Source organism: Macaca thibetana, chromosome 3 (assembly GCF_024542745.1).
Source record: "Macaca thibetana thibetana isolate TM-01 chromosome 3, ASM2454274v1, whole genome shotgun sequence".
Lineage (NCBI taxonomy): Eukaryota > Metazoa > Chordata > Mammalia > Primates > Cercopithecidae > Macaca > Macaca thibetana.
Genome location: NC_065580.1, coordinates 100,196,987 through 100,216,515, shown reverse-complemented (window position 1 = coordinate 100,216,515; position 19,529 = coordinate 100,196,987). Strand labels below are relative to the sequence as shown.

The window sequence follows — 19,529 nt, the reverse complement described above, 5'->3', positions numbered from 1 at the left end:
GATCTGGGACATGACAAGGATGCTCACTTTTTACCACATTATTCAACATAGTAATGGAAATCCTAGCTAGAGCAATCAGACAAGAGAAAGAAATAAAGGGCATCCAAATTTGAAAGGAAGAGGTCAAATTATAATTTTTTTGCAGATGACATGATCTTATATTTAGAAAAACCTAAAATCTCCACCAAAAAAAAACTATTAGAACTGATAAATTCAGTAATGTTGTAGGATACAATATCATACAAAAATCATTAACATTTCTATATGCCAACAGAGAACAACCTGAAAAAGAAAATTTAAAAAGTAATTCCATTTACAGTAGCTGCACATAAAATTAAATACCTAGAAATTAACCAAAGAAATGAAAGATCTCTAGAATGAAAGCGATGCAAAACTGGAGAAAGAAATTGAAGAAGACACAAAAAAATGGAAAGCTATTCCATGTTCAAGCATTGCAAGAATCAGTATTGCTAAAATGTCCATACTATTCAAAGCAATCTACAGATTCAATGCAATTTCCATCAAACAACTAATGATATTCCTCACAGAAACAGAAAACAAAAATCTTTATTTATACATAAAAACAGAAAAGACCTAGAATAACCAAAGCTATCCTGAGCAAGAAAAAAACTGAAGGAATCACAATATCTGACTTCAAATTATACTACAGAAGTATAGTAATCAAAACATCATGGTACTGCCATAAAAACAGACACACAAACCAGTGAAACAGAAGGAGAACCCAGAAAGAAATCCATACATCTACTGTAAAGTTATTTTTTACAGCAATCCCAAAAATATACACTGGGGAAAGGGTAAATCTCTTCAATAAATGGTGCTGGGAAAACTGGATATCCATATGCGGAAGAATGAATCTACACACCTATCTCTTGCCACATACAAAAATCAAATCCAAATGGATTAAAGACTTAAATCTAAGACTTCAAACTCTGAAATTACTATAAGAAAACTTTGGGGACACTCTCCAGAACTCTGGATTGAGCAAAGATTTCTTGAGTAAATACCCGGGAAGCACAGGCAACCAAAGCAAAAAAGAACAAATGGGATCACATCAAGTGTAAAAGCTTCAGCACAGCAAAGGAAACAATCAGCAAAGTGAAGAGACAACAGAAAGAATCGGCGAAAATATCTGCAAACTACCAATCTGACAAGGAATTAATAACCAGAATATATAAGGGACTCAAACAACTCTGTGGGGAAATATATATATATATATATATATATATATATATATATATATATATCTACTTTAAAAATGGGCAAAAGATCTGAATAGACACTTCTCAAAAGAAAACATACAAGTGGCAAACAGGTACATGAAAAGGTGCTCAACATTACTGATCATCAGAGAAATGCAAATCAAAACTACAGGGAAATAGAATCTCACTCCAGTTAAAATGGCTATTATTCAAAAGACAGGCAATAACAAATGGCGGTTATCCATAAAACAGGAAAAGATGTGGAGAAAAGGGAACTCTCGTACACTTTTGGTGAAAATGTAAATTAGTACAACCACTATATAGAAGAGTTTGGAGGTTCCTCAAAAAACTAAAAATAGAGTTACCAAATGATCCAGCAATCCTACTCTTAGATATATACCCCAAAGAAAGGAAATAAATGTTCAGAAGAGGTATCTGCACTCCCATGTTTATTGCAGCACTTCTCACAATAGCCTAGATTTGGAAGCAACCTAAGTGTCCATCAACAGGTGAATGGATAAAGAAAATGTGGTACACTGACACAACACAATGCTACTCAGCCATAAAAAAGAATGAGATCCTGTCATAAAAAAAAGAATGAGATGCTATCCATAACATGGATGGAACTGGAGTCCTTTACATTAATTGAAATCAGCCAGGTACAGAAAGACAAACTTTGCATGTTCTTACTTACTTGTGGGAGCCAAAAATTAAAAGAGTTGAACTCATGGAGATCAAGAATAGAATGATGGTTACCAGAGGCTGGGAAGGATAGCGAGGGGGTGGAGGGGAAGTGGGGATGGTTAATGTGCACAAACAAAATAGAAAGAAAGGATAAGATGTAGTGTTTGGTAACACTATAGTCAACAAAATTTAATTGTACATTTAAAAACAACTGAGAAAGTATTACTGGATTGTTTGTAACACAAAGGATCAATGCTTCAGGTGATGGATACTCCATTTACCCTGATGTGATTATTATACATTGTATGCCTGTATCAAAATATCCCATCTACCCCATAAATATACACACCTGCTATGTACCCACATAAATGAAAAACTTTGAGAACCCTGAGTGTTTCCTTTCCAATATAACTAAGCATTCTAAATGCAACTCTGAATGAAAATTTCTTTATATGCCTCAAACTTGAAAATATGTAAGCCAGTCAAAGAATGTGTATTTATTATTGGAGACTCAATAATTAATGATGACAAGCTGTTAAGCTAGAGAAGTGGTTCTCAAGCAGGTATGATTTTGCTCCCTAGGGAGCACTGTCAACTCTGGAGACATTTTTGGATGTCACGCTATGGGGAGGAGGGAGGAGATGCTGTTGGCATCTTGTAGATAGAGGCCAAGGATTTCTTGTAATTCATAGGACAGCCTCAATGTCGACAGTGCTAAGGTTGGGAAATGCTGGGCAAGAAGAACTGAAAGCCCAGGGCCAGGGTCTTCCAGAAAAAACTAGGCACACCTGTCCAGCAAGAGCTGGACCCACTGAGTTGTCGTCTATGGCAGACAGAGAGGAAGAAATACCCTCCCCCTCCACCTTCTGTTTTTTTGGCTGTGAAGTAAATGAGCATAACAAGGAAAAATCAGGTATTTTCCTATCACTGTATGGAAGTCTCCATTTAGCCTACACACAGATTAGAAAAAGGTATTCCCCTGACTTGACAGAGCCCCATTTGTACATGGCTTGCTGAGTGGACCACAAGCTGGATTTAAGCTTTCACTTATCCTCTCAATTGGTCACCTTTGTGCAGTGCACAAACTATACAGCCTTACATGGCAGGCCTCAATATAAGCACGAATCCCACTAATACTACAAAACTTCATACAGCTTTTAATATGTGGTAGCCATGAGAAAACTCATAATAAGAGTAATTAAAAGGAGAGTAAGACAGATTGAAAAGAAGATCAAAGAAGAGGCATCTAAAAGTGAGACAGGGGTTTGTAGCAGTTATCTTAGAAGGATAAGTTGCCAAACATAGGCTCTCTGTCAGGAATGTAATACAAACACCAGAACAAAGAAAGACACAAGAAAATATTAAAAGGGCAGCTACCTTTAAAAGCTTGGGAAAAATAGCTATAACTGGGGAGGGGTAAGGGAGAGTAAAGAAAGGGAGTGACTATCTTGATCTCCTATGTGGAAAAAGTCAGTTGGGGATTACTTTTAAAATTCGAATTAAACTAGCTAGGCAGTTTAACGAGGCGCTGTCACCTACACCCTTTGAAAGCTATAGACCAAATATCTTAGTTAATGTCTATAAAGATTTACCTTAATGATGGTTAATTAGTAAAAAAGTGGCTATCAAATAAGAAATAAGAGGAAACAAGCTCAGGAGTCATAAGAAAATTTAAATAAACCACAGTGAAGACCTCGTACCAGAGAAAGTTTCTAAATATCAAAAATAATCTTAGATTTACAAATTTAGTTACAGAAAATGTTATAGAATATATTTATTCTCTGGAAAGGTATTTAAAAATATCTATCTGCTTGAGGTAGTTCTGAATAAAGACAGGAAGAAAAGAAGGTAAGCTAAAAAGAAAATTTTGGAGTATTTAAAAGTAGAGTGTATACTATCTCTGTGAGATGATTTCGTGAAGAAAATAGAATATCCAAGACTTTAACTCTTCTGCCGATGACCTGTTTACAGAATTAGAGGAGATGGCACTGATTGGAGTGACAGAAGCGGTGCCAGTTCTCCCCACCATCAAGAGTATCTTCTGCTGTGCCTGGCACAAGGTGTGAAATTTCATTTTTAAAGATTTACTTCTTTGATTTGTCATTGTTATGGTTAAAATGCTATAGTGCTCTCTGAGAGTTAAAGGACATAACTTGTGAAAAATCATTAATTTCCTGGTGCTAATTTAAATTATTTGATAATTATCTGGGAGGGGCTTAAAGGGGGCACAAAATTGCCTTTTGAAAGGGTTTAATTGATTGACATTACAATAGTCTGCTCAAAGTCTGTGAGAGTATGAATGCCTATGTAAATCTGTCATACACACATGAAAACATGTATCAGAAATGACAATTATATAGCACACACAAATGTGTTTGTATGTTTGTGTAAAACTATGCATATAACCAAATACTTATACACCTGGTGTGGTATTGTATTTGATCCACTGTAAAAGTTCTTCCTGAGGCAAATTATTAAATTATCCTATTATGCTCCATTGATTATGGAGGTTTGCATAACCTTGTATTGACATCACTGTTAGAATGCCAAAGATAACATTCTCAAAACGAACTCTGCAAAAAAGCCAGCCAAAGAGCTGACGACATAAACCATTTATTTATAGTTCTTATATGAAGAGTACTGCAGGGTCAACAATAAATTCTCACCTTGTTACTCAAACCAATGTGAATTACCCTTTGATATCAGCACATATATATACAGAATTACCATCTCCGGTTGTTTCCAAAGCAACGAATATGTTGGCATTACAGGGCCCAGGTGAAAACGGAACTTTCTCTCCCCTGGGAAGAATTAAGGAAGCAATGCCTGATCCTTCTAGTACTAATTTACTACCAAGGATTAAAATAAACAAATCACAACTGTGAAACATCTTAGAACTAAATCCTTTCATCCTTGGCTGCCTTTTGTGGACATCGTTAGTAGACAGGGAAGTCCTATTAGCTTGACATATATAGATTCTTCTCAGGAAAACAGGCATTATGGTATTTTAAGGCTATACACTCATAATCAAAACTAAGTAAGGTGTTTGTAGAAGTACCTGAGGCCTAATATTCTAGCTAATTTATCTACTTCTTTTGTATGTTAGATACAGTGATAGAACCCCAGAATTTCTTATAGATTCTTTGAGCCAAATGGGACCATACTAGAGCAATTACTCTGCATCTGCTCTGGTATTGGATGAGCACTTCAGGGTACTTTTTTTTTTTTTTTTTTGAGACAGAGTGTCACTCTGTCTCCCAGGCTGGAGTGCAGTGGTGCGACCTCAGCTCACTTCGACCTCTGCTTCCCGGGTTTAAGCAATTTTCCTGCCCCAGCGTCCTGAGTAGCTGGGATTACAGGCACACACCACCATGCCCGGCTAATTTTTGTATTTTAGTAGAGACGGGGTTTCACCATGTTGGCCAGGTAGGTCTCGAACTCTTGACCTCAAGTGATCTGCCCACCTCGGCCTTCCAAAGTGCTGGGATTTCAGGTGTGAGGCATCATGCCCGGCCACCAGGAAACTTTTTTTTTTTTTTCTTTTTTTTTTTGAGACAGAGTCTCACTCTGTCACCCCGGTTAGAGTGATGTGGTGCGATCTTGGCTGACTGTAGCCTCTGCCTCCCAGGTTCAAGTGATTCGCCTGCCTCAGCCTCCCAAGTAGCTGGAATTACAGGCACGTGCCACCATGCCTGACTAATTTTTGTATATTTAGTAGAGATGGGGTTTTACCATGTCAGCCAAGCTGGTCTTGGAACTCCTGGCCTCAAGTGATCTGCTCGCCTTGGCCTCCCAAAGTGTTGTGATTACAGGTGTGAGCCACTGTGCCAGGCACTGTTACACAGACCTGAACTCCGAAAGGTTATGTTCATAGACAGGATATTAACAGGGGAAATATTTGCCTAATCACTTGTTATAGAAATATCAATTTAAAATCTAGAAATACTTTTCAAAGCCACTTGAAATTGCTTTTCTTGCTTATAGTGAATCATGAAGTAATATTTTAAATCATTTAAATTAGTTAAAAACACTTAGTGTGTTTGTATTTTGAATTAGTCAGCAAAGCTGCGGTAACTTTAAGTGTAGTTACTATAGTTTTTATAGTATTATTATACAAGAATGAATCCCTTACCTGTCGAGAGCATATCAAGGAAGCCATAACACACACGTGTGGTGTCAAAAACAGCTTTAGCCTCATAATTAAAATGCCAAGGGCAGTAAACACTAACAACTGCAATGTGTGAAAAGTCAGCTACAAAAACACAAATAAGACAAAATCACATTTTTGCTTTTCATATTTTTAAATTAATGAAGTATATTAAAACTATATTATTCATTAAGACAAGGATCTTCTAACTTAGTAATGAGCCTATTAGTATTCATTCATTCAGCAACAATTTATCGAATGCTGACTATGTTCCAGGTCCTCTTCTGGGTGCTTCAGATACAACAGTGAGCAATTTCTGCCCTTGTATTGTATTTAAGTACATTTAGTAACGAAAGACAGACAATACATAGACATAGCAAATAAATAAATCCATTACATAGTCTACTGTAAGGCAATAAGTGCAGCCGGCAAGAAAATGGAGCAGGCAGAGGAGCCAGGGAGAGCAGGAGGTGGTGCGAGGAGGCGGAGGACCAACACAGCGGGCCTCACTGTAAAGTGACAAAGTTACCAATGCATCCCTGATGCAAACATCTGAAATCTACAATGCTCCGAAATCTGAAACTTTTGAGTACCAATATGATGTTCAAAGGTTATGCTAAAACAAATGCTCATTGAAGCATTTTGGATTTTGGATTTTCAGATTAGGGATCTCAACTAGTAACTACAGTGTAAATATTCCAAAATTCAATAAAATCTGAAATCTGAAACACCTCTAGTCCTAAGCATTTTGGATAAGGGATACTCAACATGTGTCATAAACTATCCCTATTAAGTTCAAATTCAGTTACCCACTCCTGTAAATTTGACCTTTACCTCAATACCCACTTAAAGTTCTATCAAATAGGAAATATCTCTAGTCCATATTGATCTTTTCCTTTTTATGCTACAAAATGATTTTGCACCATATAAAATGTTGTCTTGTTTCCTTTGTAAACTTACACATACTGAAGAGCAGGAACATTACTTTAGTATCTTTTGTGTCCTTCAACACTTCTGAGCTTGTCACTGACTGACCAGCAAATCTACGTGGTGGCAGATGGCCACCAGTCACAGGGCCAAGGGCGCCTGCCCTAATGGACTGTAGCTGATTAGCTCAGCAGGTTAGAAACCAAATGCTTGTTATTGTTAAATGAATGCAATTTAATTTAATTCTGTACTATAGTAATAAATCAGCCTTCTAGCTTTTAAATCCTTATTACTATTCAAAAGTGAGAGCAGATGAAAGAGCGAGAAGGATCAGCAGAAATGTATCACCAATGCTGACAACTCACGACTGATGGTGCGTCAGCAGCAGGTTACACCTTTGTCAATTATCCTCAAACTAGAATGTAATACACAAGTCTACTAGAGATTAAAATGAAAGCTTTACCTCACCGTGTTCAAGGAGCTTTTTTATAGAATAAAACAAAAATATTATCTATTTACTGAATGTCTTTTATACTATAAATGTATAAAAATAAGCTTCGTTTGTTTGATCTTAAAAATCTGAGTATCTCTAAACTACTTAGGAACATACATAAAAATAAAAATATCAGATAATACTACAAAAATTACAACAATTTAAAAGTCATAATTTATAGTCATCATATTCAAGATATGTCAAAAATTTGTTCTTTGGTTAAGACAAAATAGATCTTACAGATCCCTGGAGATTGTACCTCTCATGAATAAATGAATAGGATGACCTTCTATTAAACCTATATATACAGTGTATACAATACTTTAGATGACCACTGTTAAACTTTTGAGTTGTTTTCATTTTTCACAATTACAAATAACATAGACACTCATGCATAAAACTTTGTAAGCATCTCTGAATATTTCCTTAGCATAAATTTCCAGAAGAAAAATTACTGGGCAAAACATAAATATTTTTAGTTTCAGAAAAGTTGTCCCTTTATAAAATACTTATAGTACACCGACTGTATTCTAGGCAGTATGCAATGAAATGAATACCACAGTCCCTGCTTATCCTCCGATCCTCACTTTCCACAGTTTCAGTTACCTGTGGTCAACTGCAGTCCAAAAATATTAAACGAAAAGTTCCAGGAAATAAACAATTCCTAGGTTTTAAATTGTGCACCATACTGAATAGTGAAATCTCAAGTCACCCTGCTTCATCCTACCTGGGATGTGACTCACCCCTTTGTCCAGCATATCCATGCTGTATATGTCACCGGCCTGTTAGTCACATAGTTACCATCTCAGTTATCAGATGGACTCTGGTGGTATCTCAGTGCTTATTTTCAAGTAACCCTTTTCTGACTTAATAATGGTCCCAAAGTGCAAGAGCAGTGATGCTGGCAGTTGAGATATGCCAAAGAGAAGCTGTAAAGTGCTTTCTTTTAAGAGAAAAGGTGAAAGTTCTCAAAAGAAAAAACATCATATGCTGAGGTGGCTAAGATCTATGGTAAGAACAAATCCATCCATGAAATTGTGAAGAAGAAAAAATTAATGCTAGTTTTGCTGTTGCATCTAAAACTGCAAAAGTTATGGCCACAGTCCATGGTAGGTGCTTAGTTAAGATGGAAAAGGCATCAAAATTGTGGGTGGAAGATGTGAACAGAAATATGTTCCGATGATGGCAATCCGGTGTGTTACTCTCTGCAGTTTCAAGCATCCACTGGGGGTCTTGGGATGCATCGCCCTGCAGATAAGGGCAACTGCTGTGCAGCATGAACAGTATGGACACAACACTTACCTTCATGGAGTTTCTATTAGAGTAAGACAAGAGGTAGGAGGCTGCCTATTTTATTCTTCTCTTGAAAAGACTGGGTATTTTACTTTTATGAAAGGTTTTATAGCCTGCAGGGGCTATAAATATGGATTCTGGGGGTGAAGAGAGAAATAAGTGTAGAAACTAAATTCAGGGGTACAGAGACCCACAGGTTTTTTAAAAGAGAAGTCAGGGGAAGGTCTCTTAAGGTAGTAGTGGAGCCCAAATTATTCTATCTCCCTTGTAGCTCCTACCCTTTGTATGCAGTAGTTTTTTAAAAATAGAAGACAGGGGAAGGTTTCTTAAGGTAATAGTGGAGACCAAATTATTCTACCTCCCTTGTAGCTCCTTCCCTGTGTATGCAGTTAACGGACTGCGGTTTCCCCACTTGTCCCAAAATCTTCTAGGCACAACAAATTCCTGTAGTGAGCTGCATGCAAGGAAGAAGCCTGGTAGGTGAGTAATTATTATAATCACCAAGAACCCTGAAAGTGACTACTGATACTTTATTTAAATCAAGTAGCTAATTAAAAATGTGAATATACAACCAAATCCCAAGACAGAAATAGCATGAAAAGGAAACACCAAAATGAGTAAAAAACTTGACCTCTCGGCCGGGCGCGGTGGCTCAAGCCTGTAATCCCAGCACTTTGGGAGGCCGAGACGGGCGGATCACGAGGCCAGGAGATCGAGACCATCCTGGCTAACACAGTGAAACCCCGTCTCTACTAAAAAAATACAAAAAACTAGCCGGGCGAGGTGGCGGGCGCCTATAGTCCCAGCTACTCGGGAGGCTGAGGCAGGAGAATGACGTAAACCCGGGAGGCGGAGCTTGCAGTGAGCTGAGATCCGGCCACTGTACTCCAGCCCGGGCGACAGAGTGAGACTCCGTCTCAAAAAAAAAAAAAACAAAAAAAAAAAAAACAAACAAAAAAAAAAAACTTGACCTCTCATGAAACAGCTAATGCAAATGAAAACTCCAGTTATTATTTTCACAGAAGCTTAAGAGGATAAGGCATCCATATAATTAAAATAAGCTCCAGTGAAAAGGAGTTTTCAGAAATTCTAAGAAAAATATATTTGCCTAATTTAAAGCCTCAAAAGAAGGTTGAAGAGCAACATGTACACAGCTGAAGTTGACAGTATTAAAGACTCAGTGATGATATTCTCTAAGAACATAGAAAGAGAAGAAATAGATATGATAAAAGCAGTAACAGAAATTCAAGAAAGAGAGGCTAAAGTGAAAGAATAAGAGAACAACAAAGCACACACATCTCCCCTCCAAACCTTATAAATTTCCAGAGAGAAAAACTATATAGAAATTTTCATCTGTAATGCTCAATGCTAGAACACAAAGAAGTAATGTCAACAAAATGTTGAATGAAACCCACAAATATCTATTAACCAATCTATCCATCAAATATGAGGGCAAAATAAAGCCATTTTTCAGGTAACAAAGCACCCAGAAAGCATGCCAACTTCTACATGTCAAGGAAAAATAAATTAGTAAAATTTGAAGTCAAGTCCAAAGATTGCTGATGTCTTTAATGTAAATGTTTAGAGATTTCTTAAAACATAAGAGATAAGACAACAATCTAGAAGTAAATTTCAGCATAACCTGGAAGGAGAGGGTGCGTAGGCAGGGACAAGTAACAATATTCCGACAGCTCAGTGCTGAAGCAAGCAGGTCTCTAAATACAGAGCCTGAGTATGAATTCTGCCTCCACTACTCACTAGCTGTGTGCCTTTTGGAAAATTACTTACCTTCTTACTGGTTTCCTCATCTGTAAATAATGAGAATAACTGACTCCCTTCTTACAAGGTGGTTGTGAGGATTTATTGAGTTAATACTGGTAAGAAGCTTAAAATACTGTCAGACATACAGGAAATAATAACTATTAGCTATTACCATTGGTAGTAACAGGTTTTAGATGCTGATGAATTCTTGGCATCAAGATGAATATATTTGCTAATAATTTAAGAAAAACCATCAGGAAATATAGAAATGGAATACAGCTAACAATTCAGCAAGTATCAAGAAAATAATTTTTGAAAAGCACGATGAATAGAAAACATAAAATCAGATGGCAGGAAGAAGTATAAACACACCAGTTATCACAGTTAATATGAAAATGGGTTAGATTCACCAATTAGAAAATGAGTATCAGAGGAATTTAAATAGAAAAAAAAATCTAACAGTAAGAAATATACCAAAACCAAAATGTCACAAAAATGTTAAAAAAGAATAAAGCGTAAATACAGGTAAACCAGGCAAATCTATAAAAAAGCAGATGTGGCAATACTAATTTTCTACAAAGAAAAATTTACAGCAAAAATCACTAAGTAAAGCAAAGAATATCCTTTATAATAATCAAAAGTACAATCCTATAATAATCATGCAATGAACAACAGCACTATCTATATAAAGCAAACACTATTCATTTTTAATGTTGTATGTGAAGATAGCATTCTAAGAAAACATAAAAAGTAGAAAAATAAGTTGGTGTACTAGACCATTTAGAATAGCACATTAATAACATGATATAACATGTAACTTTGAACTTCCCCCAAATAAGAAATGAACATTTAAAAAATCCTCAGAGCATTTACTAAAACTGAACATCTATCTCAATAAATAGCAAGTTAATTTATTTAAACTTATTTATTTATTTTTATTATACTTTAAGTTCTAGGGTACATGTGCACAACACTCAGGTTTGTTACATATGTATACTTGTGCCATGTTGGTGTGCTGCACCCATTAACTCGTCATTTACATTAGGTATATCTCCTAATGCTATTCCTCCCCTCTTCCCCCACCCCACGACAGGCCCTGGTGTGTGATGTTCCTCTTCCTGTGTCCAAGTGTTCTCACTGCTCAATTCCCACCTAGGAATGAGAACATGCATTGTTTGGTGTTTTGTTCTTGTGATAGTTTGTTGAGAATGATGGTTTCCAGCTGCATCCATGTCCCTACAAAGGACATGAGCTCATCCTTTTTTATGGCTGCATAGTATTCCATGGTGTATATGTGCCACATTTTCTTAATCCAGTCTGTCATTGATGGACATATGGGTTGGTTCCAAGTCTTTGCTATTGTGAATAGTGCCACAATAAACATACGTGTGCATGTGTCTTTATAGCAGCATGATTTATAATCCTTTGGGTATATACCCAGTAATGCGATAGCTGGGTCAAATGGTATTTCTAGTTCTAGATCCTTGAGGAATCATCACACTGTTTTCCACAATGGTTGAACTAGTTTACAGTCCCACCAACAGTGTAAAAGTGTTCCTGTTTCTCCACATCCTCTCCAGCAGCTGTTTCCTGACTTTATAATGACTGCCATTCCAACTGGTGTGAGATGGTATCTCATTGTGGTTTTGATTTGCATTTCTCTGATGGCGAGTGATGATGAGCATTTTTTCATGTGTCTGTTGGGCTGTATAAATGTCTTCCTTTGAGAAGTGTCTGTTCATATCCTTTGCCCACTTTTTGATGGGGTTGTTTTTTTCTTGTAAATTTGTTTGAGTTCTTTGTAGGTTCTGGATATTAGCCCTTTGTCAGATGAGTAGCTTGCAAAAATTTTCTCCCATTCTGTAGGTTGCCTGTTCACTCTGATGGTAGTTTCTTTTGCTGTGCAGAAGCTCTTTAGTTTAATTAGATCCCATTTGTCAATTGTGGCTTTTGTTGCCATTGCTTTTGGTGTTTTAGACATGAAGTCCTTGCCCATGCCTATGTCCTGAATGGTATTACCTAGGTTTTCTTCTAGGGTTTTTATAATTTTAGGTCTAACATTTAAGTCTCTAATCCATCTTCAATTAATTTTCATATAAGGAGTAAGGAAAGGATCCAGTTTCAGCTTTCTACTTATGGCTAGCCAATTTTCCCAGCACCATTTATTAAACAGGGAATCCTTTCCCCATTTCTTGTTTTTCTCAGGTTTGTCAAAGATCAGATGGCTATAGATGTGTGGTATTATTTCTGAGGGCTCTGTTCTGTTCCATTGGTCTATATCTCTGTTTTGGTACTAGTACCATGCTGTTTTGGTTACTGTAGCCTTGTAGTATAGTTTGAAGTCAGGTAGCGTGATGCTTTTAGCTTTGTTCTTTTGGCTTAGGATTGTCTATGCAAATCAATAAACGTAATCCAGCATATAAACAGAACCAGAGACAAAAACCACCTGATTATCTCAATAGATGCAGAAAAGGCCTTTGACAAAATTCAACAGCCCTTCATGCTAAAAACTCCCAATAAATTCCTTGGAACATATCTCAAAATAATAAGAGCTATTTATGACAAACCCACAGTCAATATCATACTGAATGGGCAAAAACTGAAAGCATTCCCTTTGAAAACTGGCACAAGACAGGGATGCCCTCTCTCACCACTCCTATTCAACATAGTGTTGGAAGTTCTGGCTAGGGCAATCAGGCAAGAGAAAGAAATAAAGGGTATTCAATTAGGAAAAGAAGATGTCAAATTGTCCCTGTTTGCAGATGACATGATTGTATATTTAGAAAACTCCATTGTCTCAGCCCAAAATCTCCTTAAGCTGATAAGCAACTTCAGCAAAGTCTCAGGATACAAAACCAATGTGCAAAAATCACAAGCATTCTTATACACCAATAACAGACAAACAGAGAGCCAAATCATGAATGAACTCCCATTCACAATTGCTTCAAAGAGAATAAAATACCTAGGAATCCAACTTACAAGGGATGTGAAGGATCTCTTCAAGGAGAACTACAAACCACCGCTCAGTGAAATAAAAGAGGACAGAAACAAATGGAAGAACATACCATGCTCATGGATAGGAAGAATCAATATCGTGAAAATGGCCATACTGCCCAAGGTAATTTATAGATTCAATGCCATCCCCATTAAGCTACCAATGACTTTCTTCACAGAATTGGAAAAAACTGCTTTAAAGTTCATATGGAACCAAAAAAGAGCCCGCGTTGCCAAGACAATCTTTTTATTTATTTATTTATTTTGATACAGAGTCTCACTCTGTCGCCCAGGCTGGAATGCACTGGTGCCATCTCAGCTCACTGCAATCTCTGCCTCCAGGATTCAAGCAATTCTCCTGTCTCAGCCTCCTACTCAGATTGGGACTACAGGCATGCACCAACATGCCTGGCTAATTTTTGTATTTTTAGTAGAGATGGGGTTACCACTAGTTGGTCAGGCTGGTCTCAAACTCCTGACCTCACGTGATCCACCTGCCTCAGTCTCCAAATGTGCTGGGATTACAGGGATGAACCACCACGCCCAGGCTATATTTTAAAGCTTTATTGCATGAACTTTTTAAAAAGAATAATACCTTGCATTTGCATAATTTAAAATGAATTTTTATATGTTCATTAAAACTCATCAGTAGCATACCTTTCTTGGTAACACCTTGTTAAAAATGTTGTAATATTTGGGGTGTTAACTGTAATAAAACTGAATTTCTTAAAAACAGAAACAAGAATTGAGACTTTTTTCCTGAATGGTCGCATATTTCCAAGTGGCCTAGATTATTGAAAGTAATTGAAAATAATAGTAATTATTATGGGTCATATAGTATGTTAAACACTCTTCTCAGATTATCTCATTTACCCATCATCAATAACTCTATAAGATATGAGGCTGTTTTTTTTTTTTAATTTTACAGACAAAAAAACAAGTGAGGAAGGTGGATTAGCAGTTACAGTAAAAAAATATAAAATAAGTTGACTGTTTCTAAGTAAAAATTTTGACTTTCAGATAAAAAAAAAAACTAGAGCAAAAACTCATATTAGTAGAGAAGGAAAAAAACATTCATACCGCTTTTTCCATGAAGTCAAATTTGGGAGCACAGGTGTATATTAAAGTATCAAAATCTGTATACCTTAATATTCTGGCTGCTGTAAGACCACCCAGGCGAATCTGGGAGAAAATAAAGTAAAATGAATTAAAATTACACAAATGACTATAGCCTATAGCCAGTAATACTTTATTGATGTAAGAAAAACAAAGTTTATAGAGCAGATAAATCCAATGTATTTAGACATCTCCCTAAGAAAATAAAAAACTACAGTGAACCAAATATACAATGTGCTGACTTCTCAAGATAACTGAAAATAAAGAGAAATATCATGAAAAATGAAAAGTAGAAAGAAGTCAGAAAAAAATAAAGAGAAGATGATAAAGAGTGAGCTAAAATCAGTATCTGCTGAGAAGAAACCACCATGTAGTACATTTTATAATAAGACAACTTATGATGAAAAACTATTTTACTTAACCTCTTTCAACATACATTGTAGATCATAAGCTTTCTGTGCATTGTCACTTTCACAAAGCCTCACAGACTGATTACAATATTTGGTACTTCTTGATGTTTTACAGACATATATTCAAACCACTGAATATGAGATCTGATCCTCATAAGAATTACAACAATTACACATACCACTTTGATTTTTGACTTAGCTATTTGATCTCCAAGACTAAAAATAGATACCAACAACCAAATCCAATGCAGAACTTCTATTTTTCTACTGATTATTTACAACCTGCTCTTGGTGAGACAATTATTCTTCCACAGCATCCTCAGAAGGCCAGAAAAAGAAAATATTTGGCAAGTAAACTCTTAATTCAAATTATTTTATAAGGATGGAAATTATCTTATAATAAGTTTGATGACTATAAGTGGTTTTCATTCAATTATTTTTCCTAATCTACCAGTACTCAAGGATAATCTAGAGTTGCACTTTATTTTTCTAATTTAGAGTAGGCCTGGTGACTAACAGTAATGTAACCAAACCACTATAATTTCAGGTCTTCCTCATAACTGTCACATAAAGGAAGTCACTCAGGACTACCAAGGAAGCGTGTGTGGTTTTTTTTTTTTTTTTTTTAAGATTTGTAGGGCAGACATGGTGGTTCACACCTGTAATCCCATCACTTTGGGAGGCCAAGGCAGGTGGATTACTTGAGGTCAGGAGTTTGAGACCAGGCTGGCCAACATGCTGGAACCCCATCTCTACTAATAATACAAAAATTAGCCGGGTGTGTTGGCGCCTGCCTATAATCTCAGCTATCAGTAAGCTGAGGCACAAGAATTGCTTGAACTCAGGAGTTGGAGGCTGCAGTGACCCAAGATTGGCCACTGCACTCCAGCCTGGGTGACAGAGTGAGACTGTGTTTCAAAAAAAAAAAGATTTGTAAAGAGTTGGGGGTCAATGTGAAGTAAGGCAAGAAACATAATCATGAACAAACTTAACAGATAAATAAATAACTTAAAAGGTCTAAATAAAGTTTATCATAAGACATACATAATAAAGTTAAAAACAATAAAAAGGAAAGGAGAATGGGGAAATGTGTCAGACACACCAGAGAACAGCAGCAACAAATAAACTAATAAACCACCATGCAAAGCCAGCAATAAATGGCAAATAAATGCTTACACTTAGAAATTGTATTTAATATAAACATGTTGCATGTTATATTGCATAGAGATAGCATTTGACTTTTTAGAGAAGTAATACTATAATCCCTTGCCAAAGTACATAATTTCAGCATCAAACAGGGCCCTAATTGGATAGTATTAAATGAGGTAAATTTCAAAATTGATTATTGTATGATATACTCATGTATGCTTATTTCTAAACAGAAAGTGCTAGAAATAAAAAGTCGATTCATGCATTGTTTTCTATTCCCTAAACCAGTTAGTTAAGCAGGGACTTAGGCCTTGAAGAGGGCTACTCTTTAAGACATTAACAAACAGAAATACCACATGAGAGATAAATGCTCTTCATGTATTTCCTAGAAAATAAAAAGATCAAAATTTTTTAACATTTTCTTTTTATATAACAAGAAAGGCCTTAAAACATCATACATTGATTTTAGTCCATAGTTATAAATAAATAAAACAATACTGAGATTTTAAGAGTTCTGTATTTTCAAAGCTGAGGACGGCCTCCCATATATATGTTAACATCTGCAATAAATGGATAACTTATGATGTAAACCACTAATTATTTGCATTTTAACTGAAATATAAACAAATAACTACTTAACAAACTTGTTTAAAGTTAGTTAAAAAAAAAAAAAAAAAGGATTTTTTCCTAAAAGGCTAAGTCAGCATTCACGAATATTCTTTCTTTTTAGTGGGTTGCAATGATCACTGACCTGCAAGACTTTATGATTGACTCTGCCAATAACTTGTCTAGAGACCTTAAAGAAGGCACTTAGCCTCTGTAAAATGAAGAGATAAGAATAGATGGTTTCAAAGTTTTCATTCAGCTACATATTTATAAAAACTTTTATGTTTTAACTAAAACGTACTTACGTGGTCTGAAACATCCAAGATTTTAGATGTCAGAAATTTCAAAATGATTGTTCCAAACCACCAGGCACTACCTTGAATTAGCTAGAAAATAAAATAGAAGTCCAGTATTTAAAACTACAAATCACCCAGTTAAAGTATTCAATTATATCCATAAAAGACATAGAAAAATTTTAATTATGTGAGGTATAAATGGTGAGGTTTTTTAAAAAAGTTCCTTTAGAAAATCTTGTTTAAAAGCAAAGAATTAAAACTGACGACACTGGTATAAAATATATAGCAACACTAGAATTCTACATCTCCTAAATCTTTTGTTGTTGTTGTTGTTTTGTCTTAAGGAGTGAAAAGGTTAATAGAAAAGAAAGAAAGAAGGAAGAAGAAAACAGCTCCCCATACAGAGACAGAGGGAGGGGGGATTTGAACAAAGAGAAAACTCTGGGTGCGTCAGAAAAGTGGCTGCTTATATATATCCTAATCTAAAGGAAGTTTTAAAAGCTTACTTCTTTTTGATTTCTGTTAAGGAGTGTTTATGTGTTTGTTTCCAAATATTATTTCTCAGCTGAAAATCCATTTTTCAAAACACTACCTTAAAAGTTCTTCTACCACTCCTGTGGAAATATATGAGCCCATCTTCAAGAAATAACAGTTTGAAATGTGAAAATTTAAGCTTTCCTTTAAGAAAGAGGAATATGAACTAGAACTGGCAATGAGGCTTCTATTTTGTTGTTGTTGTTGTTTATTTTTTGACTAGCCTTGATTAAAAAGGGAACAACTGTGTACTTCTGGTTAGCCTGGGGAAAGTTACAGCAGCCTAAATTAAAATCTCTGCATATATCAACCAACAAGTAGAACAATACAACCACATATATAGAAAAAAGGTAACAGCACAAACTTCAAATCACCTATGAATCAAAAAGGAAGCAACGAATATATAGAGTTATACCTCAAGTCCCTGACCTAAGCCTTTGCAGAGAATAAGGGGAGACCCACAAAAGGATAAAGAAGAAAAGGAAAGACAGGGGTCAAAATTGGAACTAAAATAACCCAAGAAAGAGAAAAGTCCACCCTATGTGTAAAAAGAGCCCTGGGAAATTGGTAAATGGGAGTACAGAGCAGGGACTAAGAATGAGTAGGGACAAAAACACCAATGTCAGAAAGGCATCATTTCTGGAAAAAAAGGAGAATAAAAAGGGGAGTGCAAGAAGGAAAAAGTATCCAGCAGGAAAAATGAGAAGCCAAACCAAAAGACTATCCATCGCTACTGCCATCACGCACAAAAAAAGAAAAAAGTTATTCGTTGAAAAAAATCACACTATGCTACATTCTCAGAAGAGGTTTGCACTTGGACTAGAAAACACAAAATAATAGACGAAAAAATGCCTATATAAATATCCAGAGCTTCTTTAAGAAGATAACAAACATGAAAGTCAAATATTTCAGCTAATGAAATCCACACCACTGAACGATAAAATCTCACAAAGCAGAAGAAAATTATGCAGAATTAAAAGTTGATATTAGGTCTAACATTTAAGTCTCTAATCCATCTTGAATTAATTTTCGTATAAGGAGTAAGGAAAGGATCCAGTTTCAGCTTTCTACTTATGGCTAGCCAATTTTCCCAGCACCATTTATTAAATAGGGAATCCTTTCCCCATTTCTTGTTTCTCTCAGGTTTGTCAAAGATCAGATGGCTGTAGATGTGTGGTATTATTTCTGAGGACTCTGTTCTGTTCCATTGGTCTATATCTCTGTTTTGGTACCAGTACCATGCTGTTTTGGTTACTGTAGCCTTGTAGTATAGTTTGAAGTCAGGTAGCGTGATGCCTCCAGCTTTGTTCTTTTGACTTAGGATTGTCTTGGAGATGCGGGCTCTTTTTTGGTTCCATATGAACTTTAAAGCAGTTTTTTAATCCTAGAGGAAAACCTAGGTAGTACCATTCAGGACATAGGCATGGGCAAAGACTTCATGTCTAAAACACCAAAAGCAACGGCAGCAAAAGCCAAAATTGACAAATGGGATCTCATTAAACTAAAGAGCTTCTGCACAGCAAAAGAAACTACCATCAGAGTGAACAGGCAACCTACAGAATGGGAGAAAATTTTTGCAAGCTACTCATCTGACAAAGGGCTAATATCCAGAACCTACAAAGAACTCAAACAAATTTACAAGAAAAAAACAAACAACCCCATCAAAAAGTGGGCAAAGGATATGAACAGACATTTCTCAAAAGAAGACATTCATACAGCCAACAGACACATGAAAAAATGCTCATCATCACTCGCCATCAGAGAAATGCAAATCAAAACCACAATGAGATACCATCTCACACCAGTTAGAATGGCGATCATTAAAAAGTCAGGAAACAACAGGTGCTGGAGAGGATGTGGAGAAATAGGAACACTTTTACACTGTTGGTGGGATTGTAA

The 19,529-nt window shown here is 36.0% G+C and overlaps 1 protein-coding gene across 2 annotated transcripts in view; it reads right to left on the bottom strand.

The window, feature by feature from the left end:
- LOC126950061 (probable C-mannosyltransferase DPY19L2) overlaps nucleotides 1-19,529 on the bottom strand; it is a 66,806-nt gene that overhangs the window by 15,941 nt on the left and 31,336 nt on the right. Inside the window, exons 5-7 of one of the 2 annotated variants that reach the window (XM_050783214.1) lie at nucleotides 17,106-17,186; nucleotides 16,946-17,011; nucleotides 14,664-14,701 (exon numbers count right to left, since the gene is read on the bottom strand). The exons of the other annotated variant lie outside the window; for it this stretch is intronic. Coding sequence (XP_050639171.1) covers nucleotides 14,664-14,701; nucleotides 16,946-17,011; nucleotides 17,106-17,186 — 185 coding nt within the window. The remainder of the gene's footprint in view (nucleotides 1-14,663; nucleotides 14,702-16,945; nucleotides 17,012-17,105; nucleotides 17,187-19,529) is intronic. 2 annotated transcript variants of the gene reach the window in all.